This window comes from Hetaerina americana, unplaced genomic scaffold (genome assembly GCF_022747635.1).
Source record: "Hetaerina americana unplaced genomic scaffold, ioHetAmer1.1.p SCAF_47, whole genome shotgun sequence".
Lineage (NCBI taxonomy): Eukaryota > Metazoa > Arthropoda > Insecta > Odonata > Calopterygidae > Hetaerina > Hetaerina americana.
Genome location: NW_027287063.1, coordinates 183,059 through 196,695, shown reverse-complemented (window position 1 = coordinate 196,695; position 13,637 = coordinate 183,059). Strand labels below are relative to the sequence as shown.

The 13,637-nt window shown below is 39.1% G+C and overlaps 1 protein-coding gene across 1 annotated transcript in view; it reads left to right on the top strand.

Moving 5' to 3' along the window:
- The window catches only part of pns (DENN domain containing pinstripe), a 95,470-nt gene extending 82,070 nt beyond the window's left edge, over positions 1-13,400 (top strand). The window contains exons 23-26 of the mRNA XM_071591468.1: positions 4,249-4,634; positions 8,513-8,689; positions 9,785-9,977; positions 12,199-13,400. Coding sequence (XP_071447569.1) covers positions 4,249-4,634; positions 8,513-8,689; positions 9,785-9,977; positions 12,199-12,388 — 946 coding nt within the window. The 3' untranslated portion in view covers positions 12,389-13,400. The remainder of the gene's footprint in view (positions 1-4,248; positions 4,635-8,512; positions 8,690-9,784; positions 9,978-12,198) is intronic.
- The last annotated feature ends 237 nt before the right edge of the window (positions 13,401-13,637 follow it).

Here is a 13,637-nt window from a genome sequence, read left to right as displayed (position 1 = left end):
AAAGTCGGTATTGTATTTCAAAGTAATAAGAATCATACATCACACATGAATATCACATAAAATGCATTAATTAAAAATAGCAATTTTCCACAAAAATATATTTATATTATTTTTGTGGAAAATTGCTATTTTTAATTAATCATGATATTCCACCATATCACGCCTGAAACGTCTCTTTTTATACATAAAATGCAGTCAACAGAAATGGAAATGATTGAACTATAATAATTATTTTATCTGTTAATTTAAATAATTAACAAAACTACCCTTTAGAATTTAAATTTCAAGCCACCTCGTATATTTAATTACATTAAATCTAAAGTTGCTTTGGAGAAAGTTGAAGTAAGTGCTAATTTGAATAAACTGCGGGTGATGCCGCAGCGGTAGCTTTTGTTGGAGTCATCCGCAAATCGCATCACAATGCAATAATTTCGAAGCGAAAAAACTCCAAGTCAAGGAAAATGAGTTTCACACCCTGAAATTGTTGCAAAGTGAGTACCAATGATATGAAATATTGTAAAAAATAAATGTGTGCATGAATTGGTATTCAACACTAAATAAAGTGTGAGGATTGGCAGTTGAAATGAAAAAAACAGAGGATTGCAATGAAGTGGAATTTTCAGTGGAATTTGGATTCAGTTTGGATTTCTGATTCAATGGAAGAATGGATTTGGATTCAGTCAACCTTAGGATTCAACCCATCTTTACGATATATGCCCTGTGCCTTGGGCATTACCTATTGCACCAAAAGTCTTGGTATATGTCCTGCTATGTATATATTAGCATTCCACTGATTCATTTTTCACTTTTTTCATCTCAATTCTGTATTTATTTAGAGAGTATTCGTGTGATTGAATGCAAGTCATGTTTAATTGCAGTTTATTACTGTTACTCTCAAACCCTGTATTTGCATCATTTGAATGTATGTTCTCCAGCTATTTACAGCATTTTTATCATGTCTCATACAATTTTTAACAAAGATGGTTTCTCACATGGATAAAGAAAAAGCAATTGCAGTTCGACGCTAATGATGAGAATGTAATTTATGGTAAGGGAAAAGTGAGTTTTGCCGACCTCATTCAAAGATTTCAGGATTATCAGTGGCTGAAGGAGTACTTATGGTTAGCTGTGCGTAGTTCGAGAAGTTCATGAGTAGATCCGGCATCCATGGTGTTGTAAGGCATGGTGAAGCAGCAAGTTCTGAGTCAAAAGTTGCTGGCAATTTCATCGATGACCTCAAGAAGCTCATAAGTTCTCAGGGTTACTGGACCAAAATGGTTTTTAATTGTGACGAGATGGGTGCTCTGGTAGAAGATACCAAAGCAAACTTATTTTTCTAAATGTAGCAGTGGAAGAGAATGCATTGCCCAGCCACAAGCCAATGAAAGACCGTCTCACGCTGCTCTTTTGCACAAATGCAAGAAACAAATTGGAAATCAAACCTCTGCTTGCTTACCATTCAGAAATTCTACAAGCTTTTAAGACAGCAGGCTAAATGTGATGTGGAGGTTACGGGAAACTGTTGCATCATGCCATGCGTACGAGGCATTGCCCTAATAAGGCAGTGGTGATGCATGCCAGAAATTTATTTAATGATAATTACGAGTCTCATTTTTACACAATTTGCAGCATCAGCAAAAAAAAAATGTCTCTCGACAACTTTTTAGTAGAAAAAAAATTAGGTATGTATGATAAATAATAAACTATTTATTTTGATTCTTTTTTTCCCAGCATCCAATATCCTCTCCCAGTCTCACCCGCATCGACTGGTCCTGCCTTCCTCAAATTTCAGAAAACAGCCATCTCTCTCCCCTTACCATGCCGAGAACTTCATTGCTGGATTATCTTCCCTTCCTTTTCATTTTCTCCATTCTTCTCTACACCCACATCTCATAAGTGACCAATCTATGCTTATCCTCTTGTCTAAGTTTCGAAGGCACACAAAATTACACTCCACATAAAAGTTTTAACTATTGTTTTCTTTGTCTTAACTTGAAGTGGCTGCCATCAACTACCACCTCTTCATGAAAGCTTCTTCATCTAATGCTATTCTTTTTTATGTCCCAACCCCTCCTCCCACCCTTCTTCAAAACACTGCTTTATATAGCTGAACCCTTCTAGTTTATGTCCTCCAACTTTAATGTTTATCTTAACCTTCCTTCTTCTTGAGAAACTCGTTGCCTTTGTTGTCTTGGGGTTAACTCTCATCCTATGCCTATCACACAGATTCTGTAATGTGCTAAGTAGTGAATGTTACCCTTTGGCTGACTGGCAAACTAATTCTTAATCATCCAGAAAGCTAACTGATTTGAAGAAGTACTTTCAGAATAAACTCCCGCTCTTCCCATACCTGGATTAAAGTTTTTAACCGTGTGGGTCAAGTCCTAAAGTTGCCTGGATGCTTTTTATTATTTGGTTCCATCATAATTTCATTTGAAAAGTAATTGAGTTGATTTCTTGTTCCCTTCCTCAATAGTGTTATGTCACCATCTCTGAAATGGCTGCTCTACGTGGATCAGATGCCTTTAAGGCCTGAGGAAGTCTCTGTGCAGACTACCTATAGTTTGCAGATCCCACCCTATGACTTAACAGACTGCATGGCTGACCTTAACAGGGTCAATGATCGTCGCTTCTGCCTGTTATATGTACAGTCATTCATAGGAACTTCCAGAGCTTGAAGGTGCTACGAGGCATTAATGAGGGAAGACCAAACTTTGCAGATTCCGCTGGAATTTTTATTTTGCACAACTATGGTTTTGTTGCAAGGCAACATCATCAGGTAGCATTATGGGAAATACTAATTACATACATCTGTGCAATAACTGTTGAAGGGGAAGAATGAATGGGTAAGCTGGGGGGATGGTAAGTGGGGGTGAAATGAGGAGAGGTGGCAGGGGGTGTGTTCCAGTGGGTAAAAATGGGAAGGATCTGGGGATGAATGGGTTGGGGAGGCTAGTGGCTGAGGGAGGGCGAGGGCCGTTGAGAGGTGTGTACTTTTAACAGCTGACTCAGTGGGTGGGAAGGCACCTGATAATGTTACCTTGCAACAAAACTGGTTGTGCTAAATAAAATTTCTATTGGAATCTGCCAAGTTAGTCTTCCCTCATTTACACCTAACATGAAACACCAAGTAATGCAGGAGACAGTGTCTTATTTAAGGTTCTAGTCAATGGGAAAGAGTTTGATTGTTTATCCAAGCTTGATTTTACCCGTGATGAGATGCATGCTACCATCAAATCCCTTCACAGTGATTCTTCATTGTCAACCTGCTTTTATTTCGGGAAGGTGCCCTGAGGAGTTGTGCTACCCCACGGCTAAGCCTGTGCCACGCAATAACACATTTTAAAGCTAAATGGAAAAAATGTCTTTCATTACTTCTTTTCAGAGAAATTGAGGCAATTAAAATGTAGCCATTGATTTCCCTTGTTCCTTTGCTGTCGTGAGATTTCAAAAAGTTTTTTTTCAATTAACTTATGCCTCATTGTTTCACTTCCATCTTCAAACAAGAGCATTGCTTTCTCCCACACCATTTGACAATTACAAAACTGATAACTCATGCTACACATTACAGGTAGGTGGGTCGTATCTAACCCACCTGTAATAGTGCTGCCTAATCGACTGTGTACAGTTTAACTTTGAGAAAGCTTTCAACCAGGTCCTTCTTACCCTTACCCCAGTAAAGTTGGAAGTTTTCAGTAATTGCGTTTAAGTTAATAATACCTTCCACTCATTCCTACATGATTGCTCTCGGATAATAGTCACAAAAATTCATATGTTGGCTAAAATCACAGTTACTTTAGGAGTTCCCCTGAGGTCACAACTTGGCACTTTCCTTCTCATTTATGATCTACCCCAGTGTATTTTTGATGCTGTATTCTTTTATGCTGACAATTTAAAAATTACATGATATTTCTAGCAATGAAGACTGCGTTGGCCTTTGGCTGGGCGAAAACATTTCTCAGTGTGGTGTAATAAAATGGTATGATGATAAAATTAATCTTTGACATTTGACATTTTGTAACCCTTGTGCCATTCCGTCCAGGAAATTGACAAATCCATTGGTTAATGTGATGAGATCTTGGAGTTTTTCCTGCCTCATACTCTTGGTAATGAAGCAGAAGAGATCGTTGGATGGCAGTTATTCTTCCGTCTTTTTTTTTAATTAACCCTTAAGTTGTTCTTTCATTGCGACCCCTCCGCCTGCGTGTGTGTGTGTGTCTCAGTGCCCCATGTGTTTGTCGTTGCCAGGTTCCCCTGTGGTCGTTGGCTGGGGTGTGGGGTGGACGATGATTCAACCGAGAGGCTTCTGGTGGGTGAGATGATGTTGTGGCACAGCCCGGGTGAGGTGGGGATGGGTCGTCCATCGAGGGGGAGCCGTGGCGGGTCGAGGGAGGATCTCCTGCAGGACGGGGGGGAGGGGGTTGGCGAGGGAGCGGCCCACGGCAGTCGGAGGAGACGGAGGAGGGGCTCATGCGAAGGGTGTTCATCGTGCTCCACGCCGCCACCCCTGCCCCCATCCTCCCTGCTGCTCCTCTCGCCCCTCCTGCCACAGCACTCGCCTCCGTCCCCTTCCTCCAACCACCGCAGCCGACCCCCGCGGCAGCCCACAGTGCCCGAGATACAGCAGATGCTGGGTGAGTGGGGAGCGCAGGGCAAGGCTTCCACGTGGGGGACCACGGGCATGACCCCTCGTGCACCATCACCTAGCTGGACACCTTGATTTTGGAGGCTGGGTTTTCCCTACCTCTCATTCGGCTGGCTGGAAGCCAATGCCAAGATTTGAGTAGTCTTATAATCCTCGGATCCATCACTTGGCAACCTTTATCCATCAGATTGGGAACCATACGAGACATTATACTACTGTTATGTGAGGAATATCATGTCTTTTGTTGATCATAAGTAATGCCTTTGCAGCTTTGTGTGAGACCAAACCACACTCTTATAGGCCTCGCATACTGCTGCTTTCCCTTTTTGGGATGATATCAACACTGATCTGCCAAATTCTTCCAGCCAAATTACTTCCTTAAATGCTATTAATGAGCCTATGAAAACTCTTCACTCTTCATTCTTTATTTTCCTTAATTCTTGAGTAGTCCTCAAGGGATTTTATCTGTTCCCCCTGCCTGCTTACATTTTATTTTCTTTAATGTCTTTTCTATCTTGCGGTGAAGTATTCCCGGTCCCAAGCTGTCATCGTTGGCATCATATTCCCCATCCACATCCAAACTACCTAGCCTATTATCTTTATCGTTTATTTCCTCTGTCTGTTCTTTCCATCTTCCCAGACACTCTTCTTCCATTAATGTTTTATTTATTGCATCTCTTATTGTGTGAATATAATTCTCTTCATTGTGCCCTGACAGTTCCTTCACCTCCTTTAATGTATGCCCCATCTCTGTAAACTCTCCTTGTCAGTGCACAGCTCTTTCACAATGTTTCCTATGCCCTGTTCTGTTCTTGACTCAGTTTATTGTTTCACTCTTTTTTACTTCTTCCCTCTCATTCTGTGGTTGCATTCTTCCATTTCCTTCTCTCATCCATCTCCTTAATCATTTCCTGTATTTCCATGAATTTATAACCCTTATTCTAAGTGTTGTTCATATTGTTTCATTCGGCAGTTTCCTTACTCCTTTCTTGGAATTTCCCATTTTACTTCAACTCTACCCCTCTTTTTATCCTCGGTCAGAAATTTTTCCACTGAGGCGGTGGGTATAACATATCTGTTCCACTTTCTCATCCCTTTTCCCCAGTGTCCTATTCATTGTTATGGCTTCCTCACCTTGACTCTCTGCCTCTCCTTCAATTCTATGTATCCTCCCTCCATTTCTCACTTGATATTCCGCAACTTCCCTCTCCCCTGTTCAGTTCCAAGTCCCTATTTTGGTGGTGGCATCCTTCCTCTACCTCTTCTTTCCGCTATTGCCATTCGCTTCATTTTGCAAAGATGTCAAGTGCTGATGACCTTGCCTCCTCCGCTGCTGGTATGGCACGTGTCCCAGTGGGCTTATTTCCATTGTTTCCAGGGCTCTTTATGATAATTGTGTAATGCATGTTATCTTGGGTTGAATAATTGTGGTGGTATCCCATTGCCCTCCTCAGTGGTGTTTTTAACGTGATGCCATCACTCTAATGGCCACCCCACTGGGGTCAGAGGCCTTTGCAGCCGCCTCACTGAGGAACAGATGCTGCGCGGACTACCTTTCGTCTGGCTCCTAACCTTTGACCTATCTGGCATGGGTGACCCTACCAGGAGCAATTATTATTGCTCGTGGCAGCACAGCTCTAGGGGTCATAAGAACATGCAAGCCTTTCAACCATGTTGTAGGTTGTAGTCCATGCTGATAGTACTTGGCAATATATCTAGTTTCAATCTCAGCTGAGCAAAGTCATCTTTTGTCGTGTGACAATTTTCTGATCATGCACAAGTTATGCCAGTAATTCTAATTTCTTTGAATCAAGTCCAAGAGGTTTTATATAGAATCTCCTTTTCTAATCTCAGTATCAAAAGTCTGGAAAGGTTTAGATAGATAGATAGATAGCTAGATAGAGGTCTTTATTTGGGCAAAATTGAGACCAAATGGTCCCTTCCTCCATTTAACACATCATTGTATACATATTATATTAGGCATTAAACTTATAGTTACATTCATGTGTACACATAAATACATATATATATATATATATATATATATATATATATATATATATATATATATATATATATATATACACACACACATACACATACGTACACACACATACATACATATATACTAGGAATTTATATTGATACAAAACTTAATTGGGAGACTCACATCAGTCAGACCTGTAATAAACTTAGTAAAGCTGTTTATATGTTAAGAAAGCTCAACTTTATCATTTCAAATGAGTATCGTTTAACACTTTACCATGCCTTCTTTCAATGTCATTTGAATTATGGTGTTGAGTTATGGGGTCATTCCCCTCATGTTAAACAAATTTTGCTACTGCAAAAGAGAGCTATTCGCTCTCTTGCTAATATACCACCACGTGATTCCTGCAAACCTTTTTTTATTAGGTATAGAATCATGACTGTATTTTGTTTGTATATCTTTAAGGCTCTGATTCATGTGAAAGTTAATCTAGAAACTTACCAATTAAGATCCAACCTCCATAACTATTCCACAAGAGGTAAATCGAATCTAAATACTACTTATTGTAGATTGTCATCAACTTACAACACATTTCACAATATGAACATACGACTGTATAACTATCTGCCTACTCAGTTGAAATCAGATGGTATCCAGAGTTTCAAGAATAGGGTATATACCTGATTACTTACTCACCCACTTTACTCATTGGATGAATTCTTTTGTGACAATCTTCATCACATTTAAGAACTTATGTTTATATATTAAGTAATATTATGATTGACGACATTTAATATGGTTGTACCATTTTTAAAATGAATAAAGTATTATTATTATTATTATTATTACACATATACATACATATCCACTCACACATACATAAACACACATATACATACATGCATTCATACACATACATAAATACATACATAAGTACGCACATATACACCCATACATACATACATATACATATATAAATTAAGAATACACCTACATATACTCAAATTAAATGACAGTGAAGATAGAGTACAATAAAATGAGGAAAGTCTAAGCAAAGAATGAGGTTTGTGGAAAAAGCTAGGGGTTTACTGTATGAATGAAATGATAGTTCAATTTATTTCTAGGAAAAAATCTGCTCCTTTTTAACCTGGAATTTACTAAAAATTAAATTAAAATTATAAAGTTGGCTGACTGAAAATCTTTGGTTTACAAATTAAATATAACATCTGTCATGCCTCCTTAGAGATCCAGCGATTTCTAGTCAAAGTTATGAAGGTTTCTCATGTTAAATGAATTATCTTTAAAAAAAGAAACTTTGGGAAAATATCATGCCAAAAAAATTATGTAAGAATTAAACAAACTGACAGCGAATCCGAAGAAATATAGAAAACAATCCATTCAGTTATATCACCAAATGGATGTCATTCACAACTGCTGGTAATAATAATACCAATTATAATAATGATATTAATCACAATTATTATTACAACTATTTGTTCACATTTGTCCAGTGTCTCCATGCATGGGTCAGAAATGTTATTCAAATCACAAAATTCCTTTAAAAAGAAGGTGCATAAATAAGTTTAAAGTCGCAGATTAAAATTCTTAGCATAAATTTCTGTAATCATAATTGAGTTCATGTGTTTCGGCAGTTAACAATGTCTTCAGTCTCTCCGTCTAATATTTCTCTCTATCTTTGTATCAAAATTAATCCTTCCATATTATATCATGTGGGTCTGAAAGTGAATGAAAACATATTCTTGCTGTAATGAAGTGATGAAACGTTGAGCGTCAATAGTTCTTTACCCCGTTGGCATTTGTGAGTGGTACCATCCATTTTCCAGAATGCCCCACTTCAGCCTCTTTCTTCCATACCGCAGGAGATGCTGTGAACAGCATAGTGAAGTACTACTATCGCCCCAAGCAGGAGAAGGAGGGCTTGACTCTGCTGCTGTGTGGGGAGGTTGGCCTGGTTCACTGCCTAGGACAGGTATTCCTCCACGGCTTCAAGGCGACCAGGCTGTTTGGCAAGAAACTCTACCTGTGGGATTATTTTGGTAATGCCTTTCACTCTAGAGACCACTCAACCTCCTCCTCTTTTTATGGCTAGAGCCGAGCTCTATCTGACTTACGGAAATAAATTTGTTTAAAATACATTTGTGTACTACCTGTGCTGTGTGTTGATTTTGAACTGAATAGCAACTTTCAGGGATCTCTGTGGGTTGTGAAAGCATTTCATTTGACCAAAATATATGTTCAGTGAATTATAGGAAGCATAATGCTTAGAATCCTAAGGTGCTCCTTAGACAGTTCTAGAATAGGAACTGCTTTGTTATTTTGCCGGCCAGCCTCTTTGCTGCCTCAATATTGCAGGTGGCATTCCCTCTCTCCCATAATTATATTTCTTTTTCGATACTGTTTTCTGTGGCAGCATACGATTCAAGGAGGAGGAGTGAGATATGTTAAGGTTGATTGCTAAGTATGGGACGTCACTTGAAAGGGAGTGGAAGTTTTTCAGACTCTGTTTTGAATTGCAGCGCCATTCTCACCCTTCATTGCTATGATCCCAGATGGTAAATGCATCAGACCATTGAGGATGGGATTGTGTTTCTAATGGAGCAGTCCAAGGGGGCAAGGTGCCTGTCATCCTGAAAACAGTCCCAGCCACCAAAGTCATTTCCTTTGCTTACTTCCGTAAAGTCATTCATATTTGAGATATAAGTGGATTCATGATGATGGCAATGATCCCAAAATGGAATTATCACTTGATTGTAATGGCTAGCAGTGGAAGAGCAATCATCCCATTCAATGAAGTTCATCCCTGTGCTATACAAGTATTTTAACAAGGGCATGTAAATAAAAAATGTTTCTTATGCTCTTTGAATTTGTTCAATGAATAATCGAGAGCGTCTTCTAGACTCCCTGCAACCTTTACTTTCTGAGTCACACTCATGCATGACTCTTTTTATTTCTCTCTCTCTTGAGAAATTGGTACGTGCAGTTGAAACACGAGTGGGTGGATATGGGGGAGTCACGAGAGGGTATGCATGTATTTCTTTGCGCGCGTTCATGGGAATGCCATGTTGGAGCCCTTTCCCTATGTCCTTCTCGGCCCTCATTTATGTGAATTTGTGTATTCTCCATTGGTGCAGTCAAGGTGAAGGAGGAGCTAGTGGTGCGCATGGTGGGGGAGAGGCGCGAGGGGGGGAGGTCGCGCTCGGAGAGCAGGACGAGAGGGCGTGATGTGGTGCGGCAGTACTGTCGGCTCATTGAGCGCATCGGCAACTCAAGCCGCACCCTGGGCAAGGATGGCAAGTTCCAGCTGTTTGTGTGTCTTGGCGTCAGGTGAGAGGGAGGGTCTCTCAACTTGCATATTTTTGCATGCACAGGTACACTTCCACACTGCAAATTTTGAGTTCTGTGTTCAACCAACTGTCTTCCCTCTTGCCTTTGTTTCCTTTCAACTGTCTTCTCTTTTTTCGTGGTGGTTCTCTGGTCCTCACATCCCAGTGTGGACAGATTTTTCTCTCATTCTATGTTGTGTTTAATCTTCATTTTAGACCTGCAATTTTTATGCTAAAACAGTTAGTCATTGAAAATGTGTCGCGAGGGAAATGCTAAAAGTTAATGATTTTAGAAATCTCTGGCATACTTTTCGTTAGAAAACTTGTGTGAGATATAAAATTTTTATTTTCCATTTGAATGTCTTCTTTACTCAGCCTATCTATATGCAGTGAAATCTGAACTGTGGGTAATGAATTTTTATGTCATATCTTATGAAATGGGTAGCAACAGCTTCTAAATTCCCTAATTTTCTTAGAAAAAAGTACTTCTTGTACTTTGTGCATTGTGCTGATGCTACAAAATTTTGGAAAAATGCAATTCAGGATTATCATTAAATAAATTAATGGCATGTGTCACCCCTATCTCATGAGGGTGATGCCTTGTACGCGTTAGGAGGCAACAGCTAGCCGTGACCTCCACATCACATTATACCTGTTGTTTTGGACTAAAAACCCCTTAAAGGCTCATTGGGTTCAGGAATAGTAAGCAAGCAGTGGTTTAATTTTGAAATCTCCACTTGAATAGCAGTGTTAGACAGCTTTTCACTGGCTTGTGGCCGAGTAATACATTCCCTTCTACTGTTACATGTAGAAATATAAGTTTGCTTGGGCATCTTCTTCCAGAAGAGACCCGCACATGTCTGCGTCTTGTCCCAAACTTCACACTGACTTCTTTAAATATTTAAGTCTTCTTCATTGAAAATGGTCCATTTCTATTACCAGCCATAATTATATTGATCGGTGTGCATTGTGAGGATTACTCATTCCTTTCTCCCATCCCACACACACAATAGGGGAAATGAGTCATTCCCTCTTTAAAGATTTTAAGCTCATATTATGAGATGCACAAGGCTCAACATGAAATTTGCCAAAGAAATTAGCCAAAAAATAATAAAATTAAAAGTTCAAGGACTTGATAAAGGCAGATACAGATCATTTATAAGGTTTTAGTCATGCATTCAAAGGCCTGCTGGAGATGGCACGACTGTATCTTTGGTGGAGCCATCCACTAATATGCATAAAAATACAGGAATTTTGCAGTGTAAAATTCATTGGCCTTGACCCAGATCCCTCAATTTCCGGCCGAGTGCTCCTGGAGCCAGGGACCAAGAGCCTGGGCACTCTCTCACCCTCGCTCAATTTCCAATGGCTTTAAAGGATCAAGATGTTATGTGGTACATACAACGTCACAAATAATCGCAGGCATGTGCATTGCACATGACTATGATTGCTAACGCAACTCGGAAATCAAGGTAATCCAGTCCGGGTCAAAGCAAGTGATGTTTTACCGTGTGAAATTGCATCGTTAAGGTGTGTTGCGTGCCTATCAAGAGAGGAACTAAGACTTGACTCTCCGTCAGTAAACCTCATTTCTTAATGAAGTGGTGGTGTTTGCATGTCACCTCCCAATGATGTGCTCCAGGGTAACGGTTTTTGATTTAATCATCAATATGCATTCGCTTTCAAGGTGAGTGTCTGTCTGCATCCAAAGTGGAGAAATCTAGTGTTAAATAACCTCAACTCATAATTGTTGTTGTCCTTTATGTGGGCAGAGTTTGAAGCTCAAAACTCAATGCGTGTCCCTGAAAATTTAAAGTATGGTTTTGTGTGTCAAAGTCAAATTAAGTCAAAATTTTGTCAGTTCAGTAAAATAAAAACAAAGAGGAAGAGTATTTCCTTATTTGGTATCACTTGGAACTAAATTGATCTGATTTTTATCTTCTGATGATAGATATAGTTTCAATACAAATTACTGTAATAGTCAAAATTTTTTAAAAAGAAGAGGTCAAAATGAGAATTGAACTGTCATATGAACAATAAATGATAAGCCTTAAAATTTGTTCATTTTCCCCGTAGCGTTTTGCATGAATTGAAAAAAAATCAATCTCTGCATTCCTATCGCAGTAAAAATTGTAAAAATGTTAATCTGGATACACCCCTGTTGTTCAAATGTCATGAAATGGACAAGTGTGCATTGACCAGGTTGGCTTGTGCTTTGGCAGGGAGCACCTGCTGCATCGCCTGATTGCCCCACTCTCAGCCTCGAGGACAACGCTGGAAATGTTCGAGGAGCAGTCATTCCTGCGTGATCCATCCCTCTCAATGTTTCTGTGCCAAATACTTCAGTCCCTGGACGAGTTTGAGTTTGTGCTTGAGAATTCCCTCACCAAGGGCATGATGGACACCCTGTAACCAATTCATTCTTCTACGAGAGGGATGGATGGATGAAATTTGTTGGCCAAGAGATTTCAACATCCATTTTTTATTCATGAATCCTTTTCGAGTGAGCCTTGAATTTTCTCATATAAATTGTAATTTTACTCAAATATAAGTTAACTCCAAGAGTTAAGGGGAATATAAGGTATTTCCTTTGCTGGTGCTTTGTAAAGATCTGAGTTATCCTGTAAATCCACTTGTAATCATGATTTTTCCATATCCGTGGAAAAGTTAGCATAATTTATTTTACTCCATAAATAATTTAAAAGTGATATTGAATCCTCAATTGCGTACGTAGTTGCATTGCTCAGTGCCTTGATTATTCGCTGAGCACAGGGCAGGGAGTGTGAAGTCGTCCAAGTTGTAATTTCTTGTTCTTCATATTGATATGCGCGTCTCTCCCACACCACTTTGATCAATGGACCCACGCTCCACCTTTCTGGCTGGAAATCATCTCATAAGTTCGTGTTGTCAAAAAAAGCTAAATTTTGGGAACATTGTGCAAATTGGAATAACAGTTGAATTACGGCCATTTTTTAAAATTTTGACTTTGCCAGCACATAATGTGCATTTGGGTACCCCTATTTTAGTAATATTATTAAGTGGCACTCAATATTATACAGCCAAATGAATCAAATATTGTATCTTTTTGATGAAACAGTCAAATTAATGAATTGGTGATGTTGATTCCCTTATGCTGTAAACATATAGTGCCAATGTAATGATCACTAATCATTAACATGAAATTTTCTAAATGGGCAATCAAATACGTGCTACCCTCTGTAAAACTTTCTCTTCTTGGAAAAAGGGAATTTGCCTCAAAGCATTACCTCTTGCAATTCTGAACTCTCTCACCTTACCTGTAGTTTCTCTCCTATTTTACTCCTCTTTGTTGTTCCTATTTTACTCCTCTTTGTTGTACAATCTACTCCCACTTGTTGGGCACAAGAATCTTTTAATGAATTAAAGAATTCATTGGCAGATAATACTAACGACTTCTTTTGAATGTAGGGTGTTAAAAATTCTTTTGAAGATGTTTTTTGTATAAAGTTTATTAGCTAATGGATTCTGTGTTCATATATATTTTTTTATTGTGTTGAAAAAAATTACCATACGTATTTTCTTAGCTTTCATGAATTGTTTGATGAATGAGCAATTCAATTGGGAGGATGGGCTCCGTACTCGGCTGTCACAAATAAATTGAATGATCCTTAAAATTTTAGGG